A 25,787-nucleotide genomic window follows, 5' to 3' on the forward strand; every position below is an offset into this window, starting at 1 on the left:
GGAGGAGGAAGGAAGGCATTGAGGAAGGAAGTCCTGCTAAGAATACCCAGTCCTGCCAGTTCCAAGCTAAGAGTCATGCAGGTCTTTATGAACATCCCTGTGGATCTCCAAGGAGTGAAGAGACTACTACTAAATTCTTTTAAGTTCTGTTCACCTCACTTTAGTCACTAACTGAAATGGAAAACATCAGTTAAGGCCAAGATTTTAAATTTAAAAATTGTTATTCTCAACAAGCAACTGAAGAAATGTTCTTGACAACACATTATTTTTAAAATTTTATATACTGGGGCAAGCACCATATGTTCAGTATGTTACCAAATCCAATATGGACAATGATAGTGCATCAAAACCTATCTGCAAATAGTGTGTCTTAAGTAGGGTAGTTGCTTTTCCCGATCAGGAGTTTCTAAAACTGCAGTAGTCTGTAATCTCTCTGGATTGGCAATAGGTGACATCTTGTCTCTTGAACCGCATCTCAGCTCCTCTGGCTGGCCTATGGTGTTCTCCACGATCGGACCCACATTGTCTACTCTCTACTGCCCCTAATACACAAATCCTTGGAGTGTACAAATGACATGTGTGAAATCTAATGTCTTTTGCAAACGGAAAACATGCAATTTGTGCATCTTTACTCATCAGAGTCACTTTATCATACCACTTCACCACTCCTCAGAATGCAAACCTCTTTGGTAAACTCCATCTGAAAGTTGAGTACGTTTGATTAACATTTGTGCCAACTCTTGCATATAGGCTTTGTAAGCTATTTAGACACTCATGAAATTGTTATCATGCTATGGCAGTGATGGTAGGTGGAGGACAGAGAGACGGGAATTATTATACATAACTATAATTAATAACTTTTCTAGTTCCATAGCCTGGAGTCTCTAGTTCATCTTAATATAGTAAGTTATATGAACTAGGCACATCTGTCCCTTTAGTGGCTTGTCACCTTGTTACTACAGCTGCTCAGTGCTGTTTTGAACCCATTCTCATCGCAAAGAATAAGTATATATCTTCCCTTGTATTTTAAAGAAAAAAAAAAATGCTAAACTTCTCCAACAATCTGGAATTTTATTCCATCCATATACATGCATAGTAACAACATTTGTTGAGAAATTATTTCTATCAGAAGTAGAACATTATCTTTGTGATCACCAGGTGCAGTATTGCTACTCTTATATTTAAATAGATCTTATATATGAATTAAATTCATACTTGCAGCATTGAGTTTAGGGTTTCGATTTAGACTGTGCCTTTCAAAAGATAAAACTGATTAATACTACCTCATTGCTTACAATACTGCTTCCAGTAATTTTGTTCATTCTTTATAAAGTATTGCATTTAACAGCAAAGGTTTAAAAATTGAGACAGAGCTGCATCAGCGAAAGAAAATACAAGTACTATACAAGAAAAAAATTGCCATCTTCATTCAACATACATGTTTAAGATTAAGAAAATGGACAGAAACATACTGCTACATACAAATGCAAAGCCTAGTGACTAAGAAACTGTATCTGCTAAAATATAAAGTGCAAATGGAGCCTGATTATCCAAGAATTGAAATCTTAAGGCGAACTTACAGCACGTGTATTTAGAACATCTTTGCAAGTTATATTTTAGCATATACGTATATCTGCAACAGCATATAAGAAAAAAATCAAGATACACAAGTGCTTTTGAAGCTATTTCTAAAATGCTTTTCTGTATTGTTTGTGACTATTTTCTTTCAAAGCTACTATACAGTGCAAACCATATGTGCTACACAATAACTATACAATAACATTACAAATGACTTTAATATAAAGTTTTTAAATAAAAAATAACATAACCACAGCTATGAATACTGCTGGTAAAATAAATTAATTTTTTTTTTGAAAATGGCACCAATAATACACTTTACTAATGGACTGTAATGAAATTACACCTTAAGTCTTCAACTCAGCCATAATGAATTATCTCCTGATTGCCCAGATATAATTCAAACAGCTTTTGCTTTTTTCTGGACCGGGTAGAACAACATACTAAACACTGGTACCAAAGGTGACTGATGTTTATTTATTTAGTTATTTCATTTGACATGTTCTGCTGCATGTGATGAGCAATAAAACTTCTTGTGAGTTATAAAGTTCGAAAGGTTGTTGAACTGGATATCACACAGCCGGCAATATTTCCCACTGGTTGGAGCTTGGGTGGAACCATTCACACCTTTTGCTATACTAGACAACTGTTCCTCTGCTGAGGGGATTCCTGGTGAGACATTCTCATTTGCAGCTAATGGGTTCTCAGAGATCCTAGAGGGAGATTTGTGCCCATCGTCATGCTGAGGATTCTGGGAAATGTTCTCTTGCTGTGGGTTGGTGGCAGGTCTCTCATCTTGTTTCAGTCCACCATTAACTATTACCATGCCTCTATTTTTGGGCAACAATGGCAGAGAATCTTTCTTCTGCACAGCACACCCATTTGAGGAAGCCTGGCCTTTCGGAGATTCATTTTCGGCATTTGTGCTTTGATCTATGTCAGTGTTATGAATGACCAGAGAACCAGAAATATAATCACTTGGCTTTATTCCATAATATGGAGAAAGCTGGTCAGCTCCTTTTGCTTTCTTTATTGCTCCAGGGTAAAGGCATTGTGGAAGAAACAAATGTTTGTTTTCTTCTTTTGTAGCAATGAGCTGAGCGGCTTCACTAAAGACTTTCAGGCCTTGCAGGGTTGCTAAGTGGGATGAAAATAAGTTTCCATTGGGGGAAGGCTGCTTCAGATTCCCATTTTTCTCACATTTGATTATGTTTCTCTCATAGCTGACATCAGGGCTGTTTCGCTCACTTTCTGGATTCGGAAACACTTTGCCATCAAGTTGGCCCAGGTCACTGCGCTGATGTGCAGTGACCGGGCAGAAATTCTGCTTGTGGGCCAGGTAGTTTTCTACCTTATTGAAACTGATCTTGCACACGGTGCACTCGTGGTAGTCCAGCAGCCTTTTGGGAGATGTGGTCGTCCGCTCAGACTGGGATAAACACTTTTTGCTGAGATCTATGGGCACGTCCATCTCTAGGCAGGAAACACTGGAATGAGTAGTGTCACATTTGGAAACAGGAACACATTTGTTGATCGTGAGAGAAGTTTCCAAGTGCTTTGAGACAATTCCTGGGAAGATATCACATCTTGGGTGATAGCACTCTCCCAGTGCTTCCACGGGTTCTTGAGTGGAGGTACAAGGACTGCTGAGGTTGGCTACATCAAGAAATCTCTGTTGGACAAGTGGAGGCCTTTGTTCCTGTTCAGGTAGGCACATCTCATACATCTTTCTTCGCTTGCGTGTGCGCATGGTTCTCTGCATGGCAGGTACTTTGTTGGAAGCAGACCTCTTTAGTGGAGGATCGTGACGGGTAGCACAATAATACTGTTTGTGGACCATGTATGTTTCGTGCCTGCTGAAGGTAATGTTGCAAGCTTCACAGGTAGTCTTATTTGGGTCACTTTCCCCATCCACTAAGGGGAGACTGGGATTTTTCACATCAACAGGTTTTCCATTAATTTTATCATCATTGTTATTGGAGGTCGAGAGCTTCTTCGCTTGAGTGGAAAAGTCCTTGTCATGGCCCTTCCCATTGGGCCCAATTAAATCTAAAACAGTGGAAGAATTGATGCAGGATGTTTGAAGAAGTGGATTCTCAGGATCAGCAGCATGAGCAGCTGGGTTGAGAAGGTTTATGGGGTTTTGACCAGTGTTGGGACTCACCGCCTCAGGCATCTTTTCTGAAACACCAGGGAATTCTGGCGACTTGGCCATCTGTTGCCATCGGCTGCTGCAATAATGTTTTTTGTGCACTAGATAATTATCCAAATTATTGAATGTTATGTTACACTCAAAACAAGTAGCGCCCTTGGGCATCAAGGGGCTGTAAATTACGGGAGGGTAGCTACTACTTCCATGCCTCAGTCGCCGATGTACCAGTTCAGACATCTTGGCTAAGATCTCTGAAGCTTGAGGGACCATTGTGATATCTTGGGGAAAAGCAAACTGAGATAGGAAAGGGCCCACAGGGAAAGAAGGTCCAATATTAGGCTGAACTGGAGAGGAGGCGAGTCTTGGGCTAGAGGGCTCAGACTTTATTTTTGTATAAGAAAAGCTTTGTTTATTTGCCGTAGGCTGTATCTCAGGTCTCTGGTTAGTGAGAAACAGCGGAGTCTTTTTCTCGCATTTGTCCAGCTCTGTGTCAGAGCTTGCATCTTTAGTCTGCATGGGCTTTTGGCTCTGGGGAAGTTCACTTCTGGTCAGCAAGTCTGCAGGTGGCTGTAAGTTGTCTTCAGTTCCACTTGGAGAGTGTTCCATGTCACTTTCTCTGGGAAGTTTGCCGCCAGGAACATGGAGCTCCTGGTGCTGCAATAACTCCCTCTGAGTCTGGAAGCCAAAGTGGCAGTGATTACATCGGAAGGCAGCTTGAGTGAGATGGGAGAACAGGTGTTGGTGAAAGTTGATCACAGAGTCAGCAGTGTAGCTACAAACGGTGCATTTTAGACTCGCACCAGGGGGGAGAAATTCTTCCATTTTCACTCCTGTAGAGACATACACAATAAGAGTTCTGAGAAAGACATGTGCTGGTTTTCTAATGAAAACAACCGTTACTAGTGACCTAATGTCTTCAACCCAGCGGGAATGAATTGAAAATCTTCAAAATCTCATTGGTGATATTAATTTTTTCTTGTGACATGTCTTGTTATAAGTGATAACAGTAGCAGCACTTTATAGTTCCAAAGCACTTTCATGTCTACGATCCCATTATAGTGGGATGGATGTCACTGTCCTCAGTTTACATTTCAGGAAACAAACTAAAAGAGTCCAAGGGAATTGAAGATGGTAATAAAGTTATTAAGTGATGAAACCACACTTAAACCTCAGATTTCATCATTTCTAATCCAATAATTGCACTATGCTCTATATTAGGAAGAAAGCGGGCTTTCATTAGAGTTACTATAGAGGACTGGTGGGCCAATCAAATAATTTTCAGTACACTAGTTAACGTCTTTATTCAAAAGAATCCAAAGAGAAGTCATTTTGTAAAGCTATTAATAACCTCCTGATTTATCTTTGGTATGAATCTAGCATTTTATTCATTTGTTTTGCTGAACATGGTTTGTCTCTATCTAGGGCTGATATTCAGCTTGTAGGCACCAGAACACTACTACAGTTGTTTGGGACCAGCATTCACGCTGACTGGTCATTTTCTATTTCTAGCCTGTTATTAAATATTTTGAGCATCACCGTTGACTGTGGTGTGTAAGCATTACTAAGGTCAACTCTGGTCCCTGTTTGTTGCCATATGGTTAAATCAGGCTTGGTTATCCTCTCTAGGCTAAAAGGAGAATTGCCTTTTATATTTATCAGCTGAATATATGGCAGAGATACCCATTCCTACAGTGATAAAAGGGGATTGTCTTCCTTTTCCCCTTACTAATACAATACTTATTTTTCCATTTCACTGAAAATACTCCTCCATCTCCGTTCTTTTTGCTTTGTGCTTGACTTTACTCACCATCTGGGACAACCAACCCGCTTTCCCGGCTTTAGCACTTACATGAAGGCAGGTCATTTGTAGGGAAAAGAAAGAAAATGAGCAGAAGTGAAATTGCCTACTCTTAAGTTCAAAGTTCGTTAAGTTCAAAGACAAAACTTTGCACTGTACTAGCACATGGGATGACTGGATGTAGTCTAGAAGGGAATTTTTAAAACCCAGCATCTATTTAAGTTTTTGACCATTAAACCTAGGCAAAACCAGCTAAGGAAGTCATTCAGAGACGTCCTTCAATTCCTGTATCATACTGCTGAAGAACAGTGATTCTAATTCTTGATTTGCCCCATCCAAAAATGTACCTACAAATACTTAAAGTTGATATAATTGAGTACATTTGATTAACTTCAATTTTAAAAAAATACACAGAAATTAGGATGCTATGTCATGAAACTAACAAGAGTTGGGCCTACAACTCCAAAACAAGTGGGAATACTTGCCACCTTGGTATTAAGTGTGGACTTTAAAAAAAAATATTTTTTTAATTTTCAGTCTAACTTTTCTTAAGGAATTTTAAAACAATCTAACAGAAGTTTTGTTATGACGTTATGAAGCACACTTTGGAAGTCAAAAACATTTATAGCTCTATATTTAAAAGTTAATTTCTTTCAAGTGTGATTTTAATGGGATCTACCCAAATGATAGATTTGTTTCAGTTCAGCAAATTGTTATTTTTATGTACTATTTCTTCGCTATCATGTGGAAAACACTGTGATCAGTTCCCAAAGATCACTTCACTCTTAGATCAATGAATATTGACGACAATGTACAAAGGGCAATATGACTTTTCTTCCAAAAATGATGTTCTTTTTCCTCAGCTGAAAAAATAGCAAGATTTGGCCTGCAGTCTGACCGCTGTTGTTGTTAGGAAAGAATTAGGGCCCCAGTCACTTGAGTTGAATATCCTAATTCTAGATGACACAAGATAACACCAGCTGGTTTAGGAAATTTGATTTTAATTGCATATATATATAGATATAGGTAGATATGGATGTATGCATGTATGTATGAATATATATATGTATGTTTGGAGCCCTGGTGGTGCAGCAGTTAAGAGCTATGGCATGCTGCAGCTGCTCACCAAAAGGTCGGCAGTTCAAATCCACCAGGCACTCCTTGGAAACCCTGTGGAGCAGTTCTACTCTGTCTTATAGGGTCACTATGAGTCGGAATCGACTTGACAGCAACGGGTTTTGTTTTGGTTTTTATACATGTACATTTAGAAATATTAGTCTCCAGGAACAACAGAAGAAACAAGGGAAGCACTTACCGCTGTGTGAATTCAGGTGCATTTCTAGTGCGCGAGCGTTGGAAAAGCTCTTGGTGCACTGGGGGAAGGGGCAAAGGCTGGATATCTGCTGAGCACTGTCTTCATTTTCTTCTGATACTGGAGCAGCTTCCCTTTGTCTCCCGCTGCAGTAGTACATTAAATGGGCTTGCAAATTCCGCTCACTCCGGTACCAGATGCCACAGGACTTGCAAGGGAATATATCCTCTGCAGGCAAAAACACAGGGACACGTTAGCTGCCACCCATTTGGAGCCCACCATGGGCGAAGCAGATTTAGTTCAATTGTTCTCTGAGTCTGCTCTCAGGTTCTGAATTAGGCAGTTAGTTATGAGCGTAGCCGTGGAGGGTGTTCTGAGGGACAAGACTAGGCTTTTAAAGAAACTTTATGCTCAACACAATTTAACTCCCCACAGAATCTTTAGAAAGTGGTAGGATCCTCCAATATTAAAAGCACAAATGATATGTATGTTTAAATTGTATTTGTGATTTAGAAAAAAATACATATTTATAAATCACAATGTAAATTGGGTTAGCTGGTTGGTTTAAAGGTAATGACCTAATGGCTGAACTAAAGTTAGTCCTGAGGTCAACCCTTAATATCATTTGCTTGTTTAATAAATTAATTATAGAGTGCCTACTCTGTGCCAGACCCTAAACTGGGTTGGGTATATAACAAAGTAAAAGACTAAATAGCTGTCCTTAAGGAATGTACAGTCTCCAGGGGTTGATGAACAAGTGGTCAGATAATTACGGTAGAGTGAGATGACTACTCAGATGGAGGTATCTGGGGTGCTCTGGTGCACAGAAAAGAGACACTTTTTAAGCTGGTGGGGGGACTGGAAGGAGCAGGATGTCAGAGAAGGGCTTATAGGGAAGATGATGACATGCCTGAGCTGACTTGTGAAGAAAGAAAGTCAGCTAGTCAGGTGGAAAAGAGGGGTTAGGTTATCCTGACCAAGGGAATAGCCCAGGGAAAGCCAGGGAGAGCGGGACTGGATGAAGAACTGAGGTGCTGTTTTGTACTTCAGAATATGGTGCATGATGTGGACTGGTGAGAGATGAAGTTGGAGAAGGCAAGGGTAGACCATGAAAGACCTCATGGGCTCTGTTAAGAAGCTTGGATTTTTTTCTCAATGATTATGGAGAATCACTGAATCATTTTAAGGAAGGGACTGACAGAAACAGATATTTTAGAATCATAGCAGTGGAGTCTACTTATGAAGGTAGTGAATTTGGAAGGAAGACTTCTGACAGGCAGGAGGCAACTGCCGTAATCTAAGTGAAATATGGTAGGGTTTGAATTGTAGCTGGAGTCCCTGGGTGGCACAAACAGTTAACACACTTGGCTACTAACCAAAAGGCTGGAGGTTCAAATCCACCCAGAGGTGCTATGGAAGAAAGGCCTGGCAATCTACTTCTGAAAAACCAGCCATTAAAAACCCTGTGGAGGTCTGGGCCATGATGGTGGAGGAGTCAGATGCTTCCTGTGGTCCCTCTTACAACAAAGACCCGAAAAAACAAGAGAATCAATTATATATGACAACCTAGGAACCCTGAACAACAAATACAAAGTTGAGGAATCTAACTGAGCATTAGGGGGAGGGAGAGACAGTTCAGAAGCAGCGAGGAGTTGCCAGACCTGACCTGGCAGGCACTGGTACCCTGCAGGCTGGATCAGCTGGCACGCATGGTGAGGCAAGCAGTGGCACTCGGGATGAGTTTTCCACATCAGGAAAGACCAAGCGGTGGAGAGTCTGCTCAAACCTCCAGAACTGGCGAGAAATGGTGCTGAATTGGTGAAAGATAAGTACAAACGTCTAACCTACCATATGGATCAAACTCCCCCCTTTTGGGAAGTACCTCTCTTCCATTTACCTGCACCCTCCCCGCTCTGCTCTGGGTCCTGATCCAACTTCAGATATTGCTATGCTCCCTGGGCCAGAAGTAGGACACATCAATCACCCTGGGCCATTCTTCCTTCTTTGGAGAGGGAACAAATTAACAAACAGGAAAAAATAATCTGCCAGCTCCCCTAAGCCTAGAACTCAGGGCAGGCACAGCCCCTTTGCCTAGGCACAGGTTTAAGGGGTCCACAGACACTGAATGCCGTTCACCCCTGCATAGACCTGTGTGGGCCCATTTCAACAGCGTAGGCCATCATTAGCACAGTATAACAGGCCTATTTTACTCGATATCTGCTACAAGGGGGAGTGGCAGATTTGTGACATTTGATACTGCTCTGCCCGTTAAGCAGGGTCCTCACCTACCCACATCAGGAGCCTGAGGACTGGTGGCTCCACCCACTCCACCGAGCCACCCACGACAGGGGTCCAAGAATAAGTGGTGACTCCCAGTCCTTACACCCAACAGCACTGGGTACCCATAGTCTGCCTGCAAAACACACCTACCTACGTGCTCTAGGGAACAGGGACATGCCTTCCACCCAGACACTCAGAGGCAGCAGTTAGCCCCCTGCCTTGATCAGCGCATGACCTCCTACTGCAGCCAGATACCTGTGCCTACTCCCATCACCCCTGCCTGTCTAGGTCTGTAGGTGACAGCCTGCACCACACACTCGGTGACTGATGACCTGGACACCTGAGCTGAATCTACCTAAGAAAAGTAAATGGACTCCGGGGCTCACATACCTAGTAACAGCTCTAGCGACCTGGAGACAGGATGTGAGAGCTTCAAAGACACCAATAATCAAACTAGCTTACACAAGCAGCCTATTTGGGCATATCAAAACAAAACAAGAAGCTAGGACACAGTAAGCAAACATTAAGTAAACACATATAATAACTGATTGATGGCTCAGAGACAACAGTCTATATCAAATCACATAAAGAGGTAGACCATGATGGCTTTGGCAAGCCACCAAAACAAAGAATCAAGAAACCTTCTGGAGGAAGAGAACTTCTTGGAATTACTGGAGGTAGACTACAAAAGATTAACATATAGAATGCTTCAAGATTTATCAGAAAGATCAGGAAAAACACAGAACAAGCTGAAGAACACACAGACAAAGCAATAGAGGAAGTTAAGAAGATTATACAAGAGCATGACAAATTTAACAGGTGGCAAGAATCCATAGAAAGACAGCAAACAGAAATCCAAAAGATCAACAATAAAATTTCAGAATTAGACAAAGTCATAGGAGCAGAACTGAGGCAATGGAAGTTAGAATTAGACTGAAGATAAAGCACTTGACACCAACTTATTTGAGAAAAAATCAGATAAAAGAATTTAAAAAAATGAAGAAACCCTAAGAATTGTGAGAGACTTTATCAAGAGGAATAACGTATGGGTGATTAGAGTACCAGAACAGGGAGGAATAACAGAAAATACAGAGAGAACTGTTGAAGATTTGTTGGCAGAAAACTTCCCTGATATCATGAAAGATGAGAAGATGTCTATCTAAGAAGCTCATCGAACCCCACACAAGACAGATCCTAAAGGAAAGTCACCAAGACATACTATAATCAAACTTACCAAAACCAAAGATAAACAGAGAATTTTAAGCGCACTTAGGGATAAACCAAAAGTCACCTACAAAGCAGAGTCAGTAAGACTAAACTCTGACTACTCAGCAGAAACCATGCAAGCAAGAAGGCAATGGGATGACATACATAAAGCCTTGAAGGAAAAAAAATTGCCAGCCAAGAATTATATATCCAGCAAAACTGTCTCTCAAATATGACGGTGAAATTAGGGCATTTTCAGATGAACAGAAGTTTAGGGAATTTGCAAAAACCAAACCAAAATTACAAGAAATACTAAAGGGAGTCCTCTGGTTAGAAAATCAATAACATCAGATAACAACCCAAGACTAGAATACAGGACAGAGCAACCAGATATCAACCCAGATAGGAAAGTCACAAAAATAAATCAAAGCTAAAACACTGAAAATAGGGAAACAGAGATGGCAATATGTAAAAGATGTAACATTAAAACCAAAAAATGGGACTAAAATATGTAGTCATAGAGCTTTCATATAGAGAGGAAGTCAAGGTGATATAAAGAAATAAAAGATTGGTTTAAACTTAGAAAAATAGAGGTAAATATTAAGGTAAACACAAAGGAAACTAACAATCCTATGCATCAAAATAAAAAACAAGAAAAACCTAAAGACTCAGCAAATACAAAATCAACAACAATGAAAAAGATGAAAGGAAAGTACATAAAGAAAAACAACTCAGCACAGAAAATTAAGGGGAACAAAGTAACTGTCAACAACACACACAAAAATACATCAAAATGACAGCACTAAACTCATACCTATCAATAATTATGCTGAATGTGAATGGACTAAATGCACTAAAAAGGAGACAAAGAGTGGCAGAATGGATTAAAAAACATGATCCTTCTATATGCTGCCTACTGGAGACACGCCTTAGACTTAAAGACACAAACAAACTAAAACTGAAAGGATGGAAAAAAATATATCAAGCAAACAACAATCAAAAAAGAGCAGGAGTGGCAATATTAATCTCTGACAAAATAGATTTTAAAGCAAAATCCACCACAAAGGATAAAGAAGGACACTATATAATGATTAAAGGGTCAATACACCAGGAGGATACAACCATAATAAATATTTACGCACCCAATGATAGGGCTCCAAAATAAGTAAAATAAACTGTAACAGCATTTAAAAGAGAAATAGCTGGACAATAGGAGGAGAAGATTTCAACACACCATTTTTGGTGAAGGACAGAACATCCAGAAAGAAGCTCAATAAAGACATGGAAAATCTAAATGCCACAATCAACCAACTTAATCTCATAGACATCTACAGAACCCTCCACCCAACAGCAGCCAAGTATACTTTCTTTTCCAACGTACATGGAACATTCTCCAGAATAGACACATATTAGGCCATAATGCATGCCTTAACAGAATCCAAAGCATCAAAATATTACAAAGCATCTTTTCTGATCATAAAGCCATAAAAGTAGAAATTAATAATAGAAAAAGCAAGGAAAAAATCAAATATATGGAAACTGAACAACACGTTACTCAAAAACTACTGGTTTATAGAAGAAATTAAGGACAGAATAAAGAAATTCACAGAATCAAATGATAATGGAAACACATCCTACCAGAATCTTTGGGACACAGCAAAAGTAGTGCTCAGAGGTCAATTTATTAGCGATAAATGCACATATCCAAAAAGAAGGAAGGGCCAAAATCAAATAATTAACCCTACAACTTGAATAAGTAGAAAGAGAGCACCAAAAGAAGCCCCCAGGCACCAGAAGAAAGGAAATAATAAAAATTAGAGCAGAATTAAATGAAATAGAGAATAGAAAAACAATTGAAAGAGTTAACAAGACCAAAAGCTGGTTCTAAGAAAAGATCAACAAAATCGATAAACCACTGGCCAAATTGACAAAAATGAGAGGAAGCAAATAACCTGAATAAGAAATGAGATGGGTGATATCACAACAGACCCAGCTGAAATTAAAAGAATCATAACAGAATACTATGAAAAACTGTACTCCAACAAATTTGAAAGCCTAGAGGAAACAAATTTCTAGAAACACATTACCTATATAAACAAACACAAACAGAAGTAGAACAACTAAATAAACCTATAACAAAAGAAGAGATTGAAAAGGTAATTAAAACACTCCCAACAACAACAACAAAAAAGCCCTGGCCCTGATGGCTTCACTGGAGAATTCTACCAAACTTTCAGAGAAGAGTCAACATCACTACTACTAAAGGTATTTCAGAGCATAGAAAAGGACAGAATACTCCCAAACTCATTCTATGAAGCCAGCATAACTGATACCAAAACCAGGTAAAGACACCACCAAAAAAAGAAAATTACAGACCAATATCTTTCATGAACATAGATGCAAAAATCCTCAACAAAATTCTAGCCAATAGAATTCAACAATATGTGAAAAAAAAATTCACCATGACCAAGTGGGATTCATACCAGGTATGCAGGGATGGTTCAACACTAGAAAAACAATTAATATAATCCATCACATAAATAAAACAAAAGAACCACATGATCTTATCGATTGATGCAGAAAAGGCATTTGACAAAGTTCAACACCCGTTCATGATAAAAACTCTCAGCAAAATAGGAATAGAAGGGAAATTCCTCAACATAATTAAGGGCATTTATACAAAGCCAACAGCTAACATCATCCTAAGTGGAGAGAGTCTGAAAGCATTCCCCTTGAGAACGGGAACCAGACAAGGATGCCCTTTATCACGATTCATATTCAACATTGTGCTGGAGGTCCTAGCCAGAGCAGTTAGGCTAGAAAAAGAAATAAAGGGCATCCAAATTGGTAAGTAAGAAGTAAAAGTAACCCTATGCAGATGATATGATCTTATACACAGAAAACCCCACAGAATCCAGAAGAAAACTACTGGAACTATAGAAGATTTCAGCAAAGCATCAGGATACAAGATAAGCATACAAAAATCAGTTGGATTCCTCTACAACAACAAAGAGAACTTCCAAGAGGAAATCACCAAATCAATACCATTTACAATTGCCCCCAAGAAGATAAAATACTTAGGAATAAATCTAACCAGAGACATAAAAGACCTATACAAAGAAAACTACAAGACACTACTGCAAGAAACCAAACGAGACTTCCATAAGTGGAAAAACATACCTTGCTCATGGATAGGAATACTCAACATTGTGAAAATGTCAATTCTACCCAAAGCAATCTACAGATACAATGCAGTCCCGATCCAAATTCCAAAGGCATTTTTTAATGAGATGGAGAAACAAATCACCAACTTCATATGGAAAGGGAAGAGTCCCCATATAAGTAAAGCATTACTCAAGAAAAAGAACAAAGTGGGAGGCCTCACACTACCTGATTTTAGACCTTATTATACTGCCACAGTAGTCAAAACAGCCTGGTACTGGTACAACAACAGATACATAGTCTAATGGAACAGAATTGAGAATACAGACGTAAACTCATCCACCTATGAGCAGCTGATATTTGACAAAGGCCCGAAGTCTGTTAAATGGGGAAAAGACAGTCTCTTTAACAAATGGTGCTGGCATAACTGAATATCCATCTCCAAAACAATGAAACAAGACTCATACCTCACACCATGTATAAAAACTAACTCAAAATGGATCAAAGACCTAATTTTAAAACAGAAAACAATACAGATCATGGAAGAAAAAAATAGGACAACGCTAGGAGCCCGAATACATGGCATAAACAGAATACAAAACATTAGTAATGATGCACAAACACCAGAAGAGAAACTAGATAACTGGGAGCTCCTAAAAATCAAACACTTCTGCTCATCAAAAGATTTCACTGAAAGAGTCAAAAGACAACCTATGGACTGGGAAAAAAATTTTGGCTATGAAAAATCCGATCAGGGTCTAATCTTTAAAATCTACAAGACAGTGCAAAACTTCAACCACAAAAAGACAGATAACCCAAGTCAAAAATGGGCAAAGGATATGAACAGGCACTTCACCAAAGAAGACATTCAGGCAGCTAACAGATACATGAGGAAATGCTCATGATCACTAGCCATTAGAGAAATGCAAATTAAAACTACAATGAGATACCATCTCACCCCAACAGGGCTAGCATTAATCCAAAAAACACAAAATAATAAATGTTGGAGATGTTGTAGAGAGACTGGAACACTTATACACTGCTGCTGGGAATATAAAATGGTACAACCACTTTGGAAATTGACTTGGCACTTCCTTAAGAAGCTAGAAATAGAAGTACCATACGATCCAGCAGTCCTACTCCTTGGATTATATCATAGAGAAATAAGAGCTGTCACATGAATAGATATATGCACATCCATGTTCATTGCAGCACTGTTCACAATAGCAAAAGGATGGAAACAACCTAGGTGCTCATCAACGGATAAAGGGATAAACAAATTATGGTATATTCACATAGTGGAATACTACGCAATGATAAAGAACAATGAATCTGTGAAACATCTCATAACATGAATGAATCTGGAAGGCATTATGCTGAGTGATATTAGTTGCAAAAGGACAAATATTGTATGAGACCAGTATTATAAGAACTCAAGGAAAGGTTTAAACACAGAATAAAACATTTTTTGATGGTTATGAGGGTGAGGAGGAATGCAGAGGGGAATTCACTATCTAGATAGTAGCCAAAAATTATCTCAGGTGAAGGGAAGGACAACACACAATATAGGGAAAGTCAGCACCACTGGACTAAACCAAAGGCTAAGAAGTTTCCTTAACACAACCAAACACTTCAAGGGACAGTGTAGCAGGGGCAGGGATCTGGGGACCATGGTTTCAAGGGACATCTAGGTCAATTGGCATAACAAAGTTTTTTAAGAAAATGTGCTGCATCCCACTTTGGTGAATAGCATCTGGGGTCTTAAAAGCTAGCGACTGGCCATCTAAGATGCATCAATTGGTCCCAACCCACCTGGAGCAAAGAAGAATGAAGAACACCAAAGACACAAGGAAAATATTAACCCAAGAGACAAAAGGGGCCACATAAAACAGAGACTCCATCAGCCTGAGACCAGAAGAACTAGATGGTGCCAGGCTACCACCAATGACCGCCCTGATAGGGAACACAACAGACAGTCCCTGACAGAGCAGGAGAAAAGTGAGGTGCAGAACTCAAATTCTAGTAAAAAGACCAGACTTAATGGTCTAACTGAGACTGGAGGAACTCCAGAAGACATGGCCCCTTGACTCTCTGTTAACTCAGAACTAAAACCATTTCCAAAGCCAACTCTTCAGAGTTGGAGTATAAGAGCTGGAGTATAAGACATAAACTGATACTCATGAAGAGTGTGCTTCTTAGTTCAAGTAGATACATGAGACTAAGTGGGCAGTTCCTGTCTGGAGGTGAGATGAGAAAGCAGAAAGGAATAGGAGCTGGTTGAAAGGAAGAATGTGTGGTCATATTATAGGGATAGCAATTAGGGTCGCATAACAATGTATGCATAAATTTTTGTATGAGAAACTAGCTTGAGCTGTAAACTTTCACCTAAAGCACAATTTAAAAAAAAAAAACAAAAAACCCTGTGGAGCACTTTTTTACTCTGACACACACAAGGTCTCCATGAGTTGCAATCAACTCGCTGGCAGCTAATTGGGATTGTAGCTAATAGTCATACAACATTTATTAAGTGGGGTGGTGATATGTACTTCTCATGTATTCACTTATGGAAAATTTTTCCATTTTTTTCCCCCTCATCCATTTATAAGCGAGGAAACTGAGACTCAGAGAGGCTGAGTGACTTGCCCATAATCACCTAAGTGGTTGAACTGGGATTGGAGCTTAGTCTTAAATAGTCTTCCAAAATGCCTCCATGGCAAGTGGGGAATTATACTGAGGAAGCAGAACTGACGGGACATGATGACCAATACTTTGCAATTAGATGCTTGAGCAAATAGTAAGGGTCCTCCTTGGTGCCTAGGCTTCTTGATAGCACTGCTGTGTAAGTGACTGTTTCATTTATCTTTACAGGGAACAGTGGATGGAGAGATGATGAGCTCTGACTGGGGTCCATGTATGGTGTGGGGTCAGGTAACCAAACCTGACAATGTATTGTTTAAGCCCAGCACTTTTGTAGAGAAAGGGGTTCTAACCAAAGGGGGCTAGAGTAACACTGTAGACTGGGTCTGGTCCAGGCAAATTGGAGAATCTGGTCACATGAGATATGTAGGATTTTATATTTGTGTAAGAAATACAGAGGAACTTGGGAAGGTAGCAATAGAGGTCTAAAACTCAGCAGAAACATCTGGACTAATGATTCTTTGGAAGACTGAAGAATTGATGCCTTTGAATTGTGGTGTTGGTGAAGAATATTGAATATGCCATGGACTGCCAAAAGAATGAACAAATCTGTCTTGGAAGAAGAAGCAAGGATGGTGAGACTACCTCTCACATACTTTGGACATGTCATCAGGAGGGATTAGACCCCGGAAAGAACATCATGCTTGGTAAAGTGGAGGGTCAGTGAAAAAGAATTAGGATTAGCATTCATACATTGGAGCCTCACAATAATAATACAAGGTACTCCTGGTATACCTGGTAACAAAATCATTTTGACTCAAATTCAAGTGGGGCCCATGTTATTTCAAGCTTAACACTGTTGAAATCAAAGTAAAAATCCAGTAAAAATGGCAACAACAAAACTAACATTTACATTAACTCATAACTCATTGCCGGCAAATCGATTTCAACTCATAGTGACCCTATAGGACAGGGTAGAACTGCATTATAGGGTTTCCAAAGAGTGGCTGGTGGATTTGAACTGCTGACCTGTTGGTTAGCAGCCGAGCTCTTAACCACTGCGCCACCAGGGCACCAACATTTACACTAAGGAAACCTAATAATATTAGCTTGGATTGGATGCATTGGGTCTTTCAGTACTTTCATATACACCTATGAATTTCTTTTTTTAAGCAAAAAGATGCTGTTACAGTATGAAAATAATTATTTTTTTAATATGAAGACATCACTGCAGTCTCTAGATGTCTCTTCTGCATCCTTCAGGGTATCAGGAATTTTCAAGGATATTTTGACTAGATACAATTTTTTTACTTACCTAATAACTTTAGAATCTAGTTACCTCTTGAGATGTGACTGTTATTCATATTTTCTCATAGAACTAGACAGAGGTAGAACTGGGTCTAAAAACATCTTGGGACCCCCAGACCACTGATTTTCTGTATATAAAATTGTAACTTTGCGTGTTCAAGGAATAGAATATTCATTTTAACAAAATACAAAGGTAAATTTTCCGGGGTAAATGAAAAAGTCTCCATGTAAAACATTATATATTTATGTATATACACACATATATGCATATATTGACATTCACTGATGTTCTGAATAATGTTGGCTATGTTTCCTCTTCATTAGTATGTCTAATCAAGATTTAATTTTCTATTCTTCTTTTAATAAAAAATTTAGCTCTACAGTCCTTAAGGAATATCACCATTATTGTACTACAGAAACATCAATGTAGCTGCTGGGTTTCTTACAGCTAAGTAGCCTTAAATATTGTTCAAATAGTTTAGAATGTCAGATTTTTGTATGACATTTGGGAATCCAACCCCAAATGGTTGAATTTAAATATTCTTTCTTTACTCTCATGAGACATCTCTTTCTCTTTCTCTCTCTCTCTCACACACACACATACACACACACTTAAATTTAGAGAGAGAAGAAAATAAAACCACAACACTAGAGAAAGAAGTCCACCCCTGGTTGCCTGTCAGTAGACATTTTTTTTTCTCTCCCATAAGTACCTATCACCTCTACAAAGCTGGGCTATAGTACTCAGCACTTACTATTGACAATAGCTGTAGGCAAAATAGAAGCCATGGCAGCTTGCTGGGGAAGCAGCTGAATTGAGTCCAGCAGGCGCGCAGGGTACATCCCTTCTGTAAGAGTCATCTGACTGGCAGCTTGTAGCCTTGAGTCAAAATCCACCACAAAGGCAATTAGCTCTTCACCCTCTGAGATGGCCTTCGTAGTTGTGCACCAAAGCTGACCCCCTATTAAGAAGAAAAAGAAAAGGAATTGACATAGAATGCTCGAGCCTGCTGTACTCTATACTGATGTCAATAGCACCTTCTCATGTTTTTCTCCTAAGTTTCTACTGGGGTGGAGTGTTTGATCAAGACAGCAGCTACATTCCTCTTCTCTTTCCTGTGTGGAAAATCGTATTCCTTGCATTAGATGAGATGTTCAGTGACCAGCAGCAGAAGAAGACTATTGTTGATAGGTGACTTTGAATCGATTTTAACTCATAGCGACCCTATGCGAGAGAGTAGAACTGCCCAATAGGGTTTTTTAAGCTATAATCTTTTAATCTTTATGGGAATAGATTACCACGTCTTTCTTTCATGGAGCCATTGGGTGGGTTCAAAATACCAGCCTTTTGGTTAGCAGTCAAGCACTTAACCATTGTGGCACCAGGGCTCCTTAGAAGAAGACTAAGAAACCATATACAGCTAGTCCCCGACTTATGATATATTCGAGTTACAACAAACCGCACTTACGACTGTCCATTTTTTTGGTACATTTTATCATCAATAAGATGTACTACATACTATGTTGCAGTGCGTAATTTGCTGATGTTATCATTCTCAGATGCTCACTTGCAGATGTTCAATTTTATGATTTACTGTTCAAAACACTGCCATATAGCAGGCTTTGGCCTGGTCTACAATGAAATCAGTGTTGGGAGTCGGATAGAAAGCTGGGCAATGTTCAACTCTAACGACATAGGAGAAATGAATTGCGCACGGACCCAACAGCCATTACAACTCTGACTTCATTGTTAGGACACTGACGCCAACTTCATTGTAGATCAGGCCTATAGTATGATCTTATTCAACGTTTTATACCATAAGAACATCAGTTGTTAATTTGAAGCCTAGTTGTTCAAGTTTCTCTAACTGTAACACCTATACTGGTTATGCCTCCAACAATATGTCTAGCAAAAGAATTCATGCCACTGATCGCATTTATAAAGGTACCGATAATAAAAGCCAATAATAATGAAAGCTAAAAAAAAAAAAGAGTATTTGACTTATGTCAGAACTGACTTATGATGGAGTCGTTGAAACAGAACCCCATCGTAAGTCAGGGACTACCTGTATAATGTGTAGAGTTTTGTTAACCATTTGCTTTCAGAGTTTGCCTGCATCATTAACCATTCTATTACATCGGTATAATGCCCAAGACCAAGCATTGTAAGGACATAACCACAGATATTTTGCAGGTAAGCCTTTGCAGTTACTCCTTCAAACTTTATGAAAGACTTTCTTTCTTTCTCTTCTCTCTCTTGCTTTGTCTCCCCTCTCCTTTACTTTATTTCTTCCTAAAATATTTTTATTCAATCAATACCAGATCCCCAAAACTCTAAAACAAGTAAATAAAAGCTCCTACAATCGAGAAAGTTAAAATGAAATTCCAGGTAGTTTTACTCTCCTTACATCTGTTTCCATTTTTTTTTTTTTTTGGGAGGGAGGAGGGTCTGCGTGATCTTTACTTACATATTATTCTTTATAATGTAGCTTCTTTATCTCCATTTACCCTGACTGAACTTCCTGAAAAGAAGATACGTCAAAGATCCTTTTCAAAAAGGATTATTTAAATAAAGATTTGTTTAAATGAAAGAACCCTTTCTTCAAACACTAAGATACACTCCAGCTCTGTACTTCAAATGATCATGTGTGGTGCATTAAAAAGAAAATTAACTATGCAAGTGCATCTTCTAATGTATTGGAGTGTGATAGCATATGCTCATTTATTTAACATGTTTAGACAGGCAAAGCACTTATATTTTGTTATCTATACTTTCAGCTTATATACGTATCCTGTACAGTCATGCCTGAAATCATGCAGCATACTTGATATGTTATAAAGCCTTTTTTTCTCATTGTGTATACATTGCAAGGCTGTATGTTGTACTCATTAAGCAAGCAAAAATTGTACCCATTTTGATAATATTGCTGTTTATCTTTCAGCATAACTGTCTTTTCAACCACACTTCATTTTTTTCTACCCTCAAAGAGATTACAGTTTTTAAACAACTTGTGGTAAAAAATCTGGTGGAAGAGATAGCAACAGCATATGATATGATACACTTATACAGAAGAACTAGGACATTGTTTTAGATAAACCTTGGATGATTAATTAAACCAGCTGATCAGTTTTAAAGGTAAGCAAACAAACACCATTGGGGAAAGGATACATTTATGGAAAAATAAAGCTAAGGTTACAGACTTCAAGGTTGTTTGAAAGTTTTAAAGTAAAACACAAATATACTAAAATACTAGAAAACTCAATTTTCTTTTCACTGTGACACTGTGTCTGAGAGCATACACGTTTACCAAAGTTGAATACAACAGATTCACTTTGGCATTAATTATTTACAAATAATATAGTTTAAACTGTATGACTGTGGAATCAGATGAGAACTGCAAAGTGCTAAGTGGCTGTATTTCTGCTGGTGACAATCTTCCCCCTGGACAGCTTCTGCATTTGGCGGCTATGCATTCTCTGATGTGCATACAGAACCAAACTACTTACAGCTGCAGACAAGGTAAACATGTGCACCTTATCTTTCCTCTGGGATACAGTTTATTAAGTGAGTCTGTGTAATAAGGAGGTGGGGAGGGCAGAGCAAGGAGTCACAATTCAGTTTTGCTTCACAGCCTGGTCTCTCAGAGTCATGGATTTTAAGTGATGAACTTTACCTTATTGGTAAATTCAGCCATGGGGTATCTTTCATGAAAGTAAGAAAATGTTTGGATATCAGGTACCCCAGGAGAAACAGAGATTTTAGAAAAGGTTCTCACTTACAGCTAATCTTTATCATAGCACTGAGCTATGTAGCAGGATGACTCCGTATACTGTGCTCAAAATTTGAACCAAAAAGGTCCAGTCAGTCAATCAATTGCACAGATTCAATGCAAAAGAAGATTTTTCTACATTATGAAACATCTTAACAGTTGTAATACATATCTATACATATCTATATTTTCAGATGTACTCACTAGCATTTCGTATTTTATATTTTTATCATTTTATCTCATTTTATGATTTAGCCAGAGCATATCATGTTAAAAGGCTGAATTTCACCGAAAATTTAATGTGTTGACTTGATGAGGAAGTCAGTTTTCTCAGTTAGGATTTAATCTTTTAAATCATTCATTCATCAGCTATTGATTGAACGGGCTGCTGTGTGCCAGGCTGGGTACTATGGCTTCACAAACAGATATAGAAACAGAATACACAAGAGATAAAATAGCATAAAATGGGTGTCATTGCTAAAGAAAATGCTGAACAAAATGTTGTGGGAGGAGTGGGTAACTGACCCCTCCTTGGGAAAGTCAGACAAGCCATACAAGGTGACGTTTTTGTTGGCTCATGAAGGATAAATAAAGGTAAAAGAGCAGAAGGTGTGTAGATGGACACTCGGCTGGTACATCGTTATGGATACAGATATGAGCATGTGTGCAAGCCCCGAATCAGGTAAGACCCTGACAGGTCCTGGCAATGGTTTGGAGGCCAGCAAACCTGGAGCTCAGGGTTGGAGGGATAAAGGGCAGGTTAGGGGCAGTGGTGTGTCTGAGCCAGCTTGTTTTGGATCACGAAAGTGGAGTGTTACATTTTTGGGTATTTTGCAAGTCAGTTGATGTCATATTGTTAGCTTGAAATCAGCCATGGTGAGAGTATTTATACTCACCGTGGACACTAGCAAATACTACAAATGAGGACTACTCCTCTAACTTCTCTCCTGCTCCAAGGGCCAGCTGTTTAAAATTTACCAGCACCCCGAGTGGCATCTGGGGTCTTAAAAGCTAGCGAGTGGCTGTCTAAGATGTATCAATTGGTCCCAACTCACCTGGAGCAAAGGAGAATGATGAACACCAAAGACACAAGGAAAATAACAGCCCAAGAGACAGAAAGGGCTGCATAAACCAGAGACTTCAGCAGCCTGAGACCAGAAGAACTAGATGGTGCCTGGCTACCACCAATGACCGCCCTGACAGGGAATGCAACAGAGAGTCCCTGATGGAGCAGGAGAAAGGTGGGGTGCAGAACTCAAATTCTAGTAAAAAGACCAGACTTAATGGTCTGATTGAGACTGGAAGGACCCTGGAGGACATGGCCCGTGGACTCCCTGTTAGCCCAGAACTGAAACCATTCCCAAAGCCAATTCTTCAGACGTAGATTAGGCTGGAGTATATGACATAAAATGATACTTGTGAAGAGAATGCTTCTTAACTCAAGTAGATACATGAGATTAAATGGGCAGCTCCTGTCCAGAGGTGAGATAAGAAGGCAAAAAGGGACAGGAGCTGGTTGAATGGACACAGGAAATCTGAGGTGGAAAGGAGGAATGTGCTGTCACAGTATAGGGAGAGCAACTAGGGTCACATTAACAATGTGTGTATAAATTTTTGTATGAGAAACTAACTTGAACTGTAAACTTTCACTTAAAGCACAATAAAAAAAAATTTACCAGCACCCCACTAATTATGAGGCTGGAAAGGCAAGTTTAGAGCAGGGTGAGGGGCTTTGAGTGCAACCAGTTGTGTCTGGCTGATGGTGGGTACTTGGTATACATTTATTTGAATGAATGAATGAACTCTGGACACAGATTTTTTTCCCCCTAGAATATAGATCTCAGGGCAGTGAGGAGAGTTAACGGAAGGGGTAGGAAATGTTACCAGGAGCAACATTTGGAGGCTGTTGTACTAGTTCAGTTGTGAGACGTGTAAATTGTGCTGGGGAAAAGAGCCATGTTCAAAGGACACAGCTAAGACAGGTCTGGCACGGTTTCATGAGATGAGTGAGACAGAGAAGGCTGTTGAGAATCACACGGAGCTTTCTGGCTTAGGAAAGCAGATGATGCTGATGCCATTAACTAGGCAGTAAAGCTGGTGTATTAACCACCAACAACATCAATGATAGGTATCAGTTAGGAGCACTCTGTGCCACAGGCTAGGGGTTTATGCAGTTCATCTATTTTTATCCTCTCAACAATTCTAGGAGATAGGTGACATTTTCCTCTTTTTAAAAGTTGGAAAAACTAAAGCTTAGAAAAGTTAACTAACTCACTGATAGCCACAAAAAGGATAAGTGGCAGAACCATGATTTAGACTCTGTCCAAATGCAAAGCCCAGGTGTGCATGTGCATGCATGCTGTGGGTGTGTGTATGTGTGTGTACGTGCAGGTATGGAAATAATGAACTCTGCTTTGAAAATATTAAGTTTGAGGTATCTGAGAGGATTCCAGGCAAATGTATCTAGGAGGCAGTAGAAACTTGAAGGAGACACTCAGGCTGGAAAAAATGTATATGTTGGAAGTCATTAGTGCATTCTAAATTACTGTGGGTGTTCTTTGTGTTAATGTGGACACTCAGGAAGAGTACAGACTGAGAACAGGACCAAATACTGAAATTGGGTAATCTCAGCATTTAAGATGGGGAACATTAAAAGATACAGATAGCATATGTTTGGAAAAGTTAGAGGGGAGCCAATAGAATGGCACCACAAAAATCAAGATTTGGCTCTTAGAAACTATTTGGCTGAGTTTTCTAGATGGTGAATTTAGAGTATTCAACTCGAGGGAAGCATTTGTAGGGAGTGATGGTCCAAGTATTTAGTTTCAGTTACTGGTTCAAATAAAATATCCTAAGTGTGATTGCTAGTGGGGATGTAACCCTGTCTGGAGAGGGGAGTGTGGTGGTCAATGTTCTGGACAATGAAGCGAGACTGCCTGGGTGCAAATCTTGGCTCTGTCACTTACTAACTGTGTGGCTTTTGCACTTGTCACTTAAGCATTCTACAAATCAGTTTCTTTATCCTTGCAAATGGGGATGATGATAATGGTTAACAACCTCATAGTGTTACTATGAGGATTAGATCGGTGAATGTATAGGAAAGCTTTAATATAGCATGTGGCATACAGTAAGTGCTACTGTCTATAGTAAACCCATTGCTGTTGAGTCTATTCCAACTCAGTGACCCTGCAGGGCAGAGAACTGCCCCACAGGGTTTCCGAAGCTGTAAATCTTTACGGAAGCAGGCTGCCACATCTTTTTTCCCGTGGAGCGGCTGGTGGGTGAGAACCACCGACCTTTCGATTAGCAGCTGAGTGCTTAACCACTGTGCCACTAGGGCTCCTACTATTTATCGTACTATATACTATATAGTGGCATATAGTACATGTTAACTATTATCCTTTTGGTTTGGTCTGGCTGGGGCTATTATTCTCATTTCTCACTGTTCTGCTAAGTCCAAGAGGAAAGAAATCTCACCATTAAAAAAAAAAAGACAAACCTATGAATTCAAAGAGCAAGCAAATGTATCCACACTTCACTGGAGGCAGATAACTCATTTCAGAAAAGAAGACTAAGGCTATATCGGTCTGTGGATCACATACTGTATCTTAATTAATTAGAAATAGAAATAAAAAACCAGTTGCCTTGGTGTTGGCTCCATTTCATGGTGACCTCGTGTATTAGAACAGAACTGTGCTCCATAGGGTTTTTAATGGCTGAGTTTTTTTGGAAGCAGAATGCCAGACCTTTCTTCTGAGGTGCTTGTGGGTAGATTTAAACCTCCAACCTTTTAGTCAGCAGCCAACCTTTTGGTTAGCAGCTGAGCGCATTAACCATTTGCACCACTCAGGGACTCCCAGAAATAAAAATAGTCTCTAGCAGTCTATATAGGGCTGAGGAGGATGGAGAACCAGCTTCCTACCCTTAGAGCTATGTAAATACAGCCAACTCTAATTCATACTGCTAGTTACAATTGCCTGTAAGGCAATAGTATTCATCTTGATAAAGGGACAATCTGAATACGTGAAAATGCTAAGTTATGCTCATATTTAGCTCTTTTGGTGTCTTGTACTGACTGGTTGACCTCATGTTCATTTGAAACAAACAATAGGATTAGGATATTATACTTTGCTTTAAAACAAGAGCATTATTTTTTCACTAAAACATCAATTGTAAACCTAGAACATTTGCATACTAAGTTTTTGAGCCATAGGTAACAATAGGAATATCATTTTTGTAAAGTACTTTTGGTATATGAGATGATTTTTAAAAAAGCACGTGGTCTTCTCACCTTTCATATTTAACAAGCTACTACTTGACGGCCATCCCAGTGGTGTGAAGTTATGGCTTACTTAGACAGAGGTTCCTTGATTTGGAACATTAAATATTTACATTTGAGTGAATTTGAATGCCTGTGTAGATGTGAAAAATTTGGGTAATTTAGCTCCTAGTTACTTTGTTGATTTGGGTTTGTTTCTTTCCGGGTTTCAGATGACAGTGGAGAAGTTTAGCTGCTGTGTTCCTGTCTACCCTTTCTAGATATGAAATTTAAGGACTCTAAATGAATGTTTCCACGTGCAACTT

General features: G+C 39.3%; 1 protein-coding gene across 2 annotated transcripts in view; it reads right to left on the reverse strand.

Moving 5' to 3' along the window:
- Nucleotides 1-1,051: 1,051 nt before the first annotated feature.
- ZFPM2 (zinc finger protein, FOG family member 2) overlaps nucleotides 1,052-25,787 on the reverse strand; it is a 551,340-nt gene continuing 526,604 nt past the window's right edge. For both annotated transcript variants that reach the window (XM_004370701.1, XM_004370702.1), the window contains exons 6-8: nucleotides 18,189-18,395; nucleotides 6,844-7,068; nucleotides 1,052-4,560 (exon numbers count right to left, since the gene is read on the reverse strand). In XM_004370701.1, coding sequence (XP_004370758.1) covers nucleotides 2,069-4,560; nucleotides 6,844-7,068; nucleotides 18,189-18,395 — 2,924 coding nt within the window. In that variant the 3' untranslated portion in view covers nucleotides 1,052-2,068. The remainder of the gene's footprint in view (nucleotides 4,561-6,843; nucleotides 7,069-18,188; nucleotides 18,396-25,787) is intronic.

The sequence above is a fragment of the Trichechus manatus genome, unplaced genomic scaffold, assembly GCF_000243295.1.
Source record: "Trichechus manatus latirostris isolate Lorelei unplaced genomic scaffold, TriManLat1.0 scaffold00009, whole genome shotgun sequence".
Lineage (NCBI taxonomy): Eukaryota > Metazoa > Chordata > Mammalia > Sirenia > Trichechidae > Trichechus > Trichechus manatus.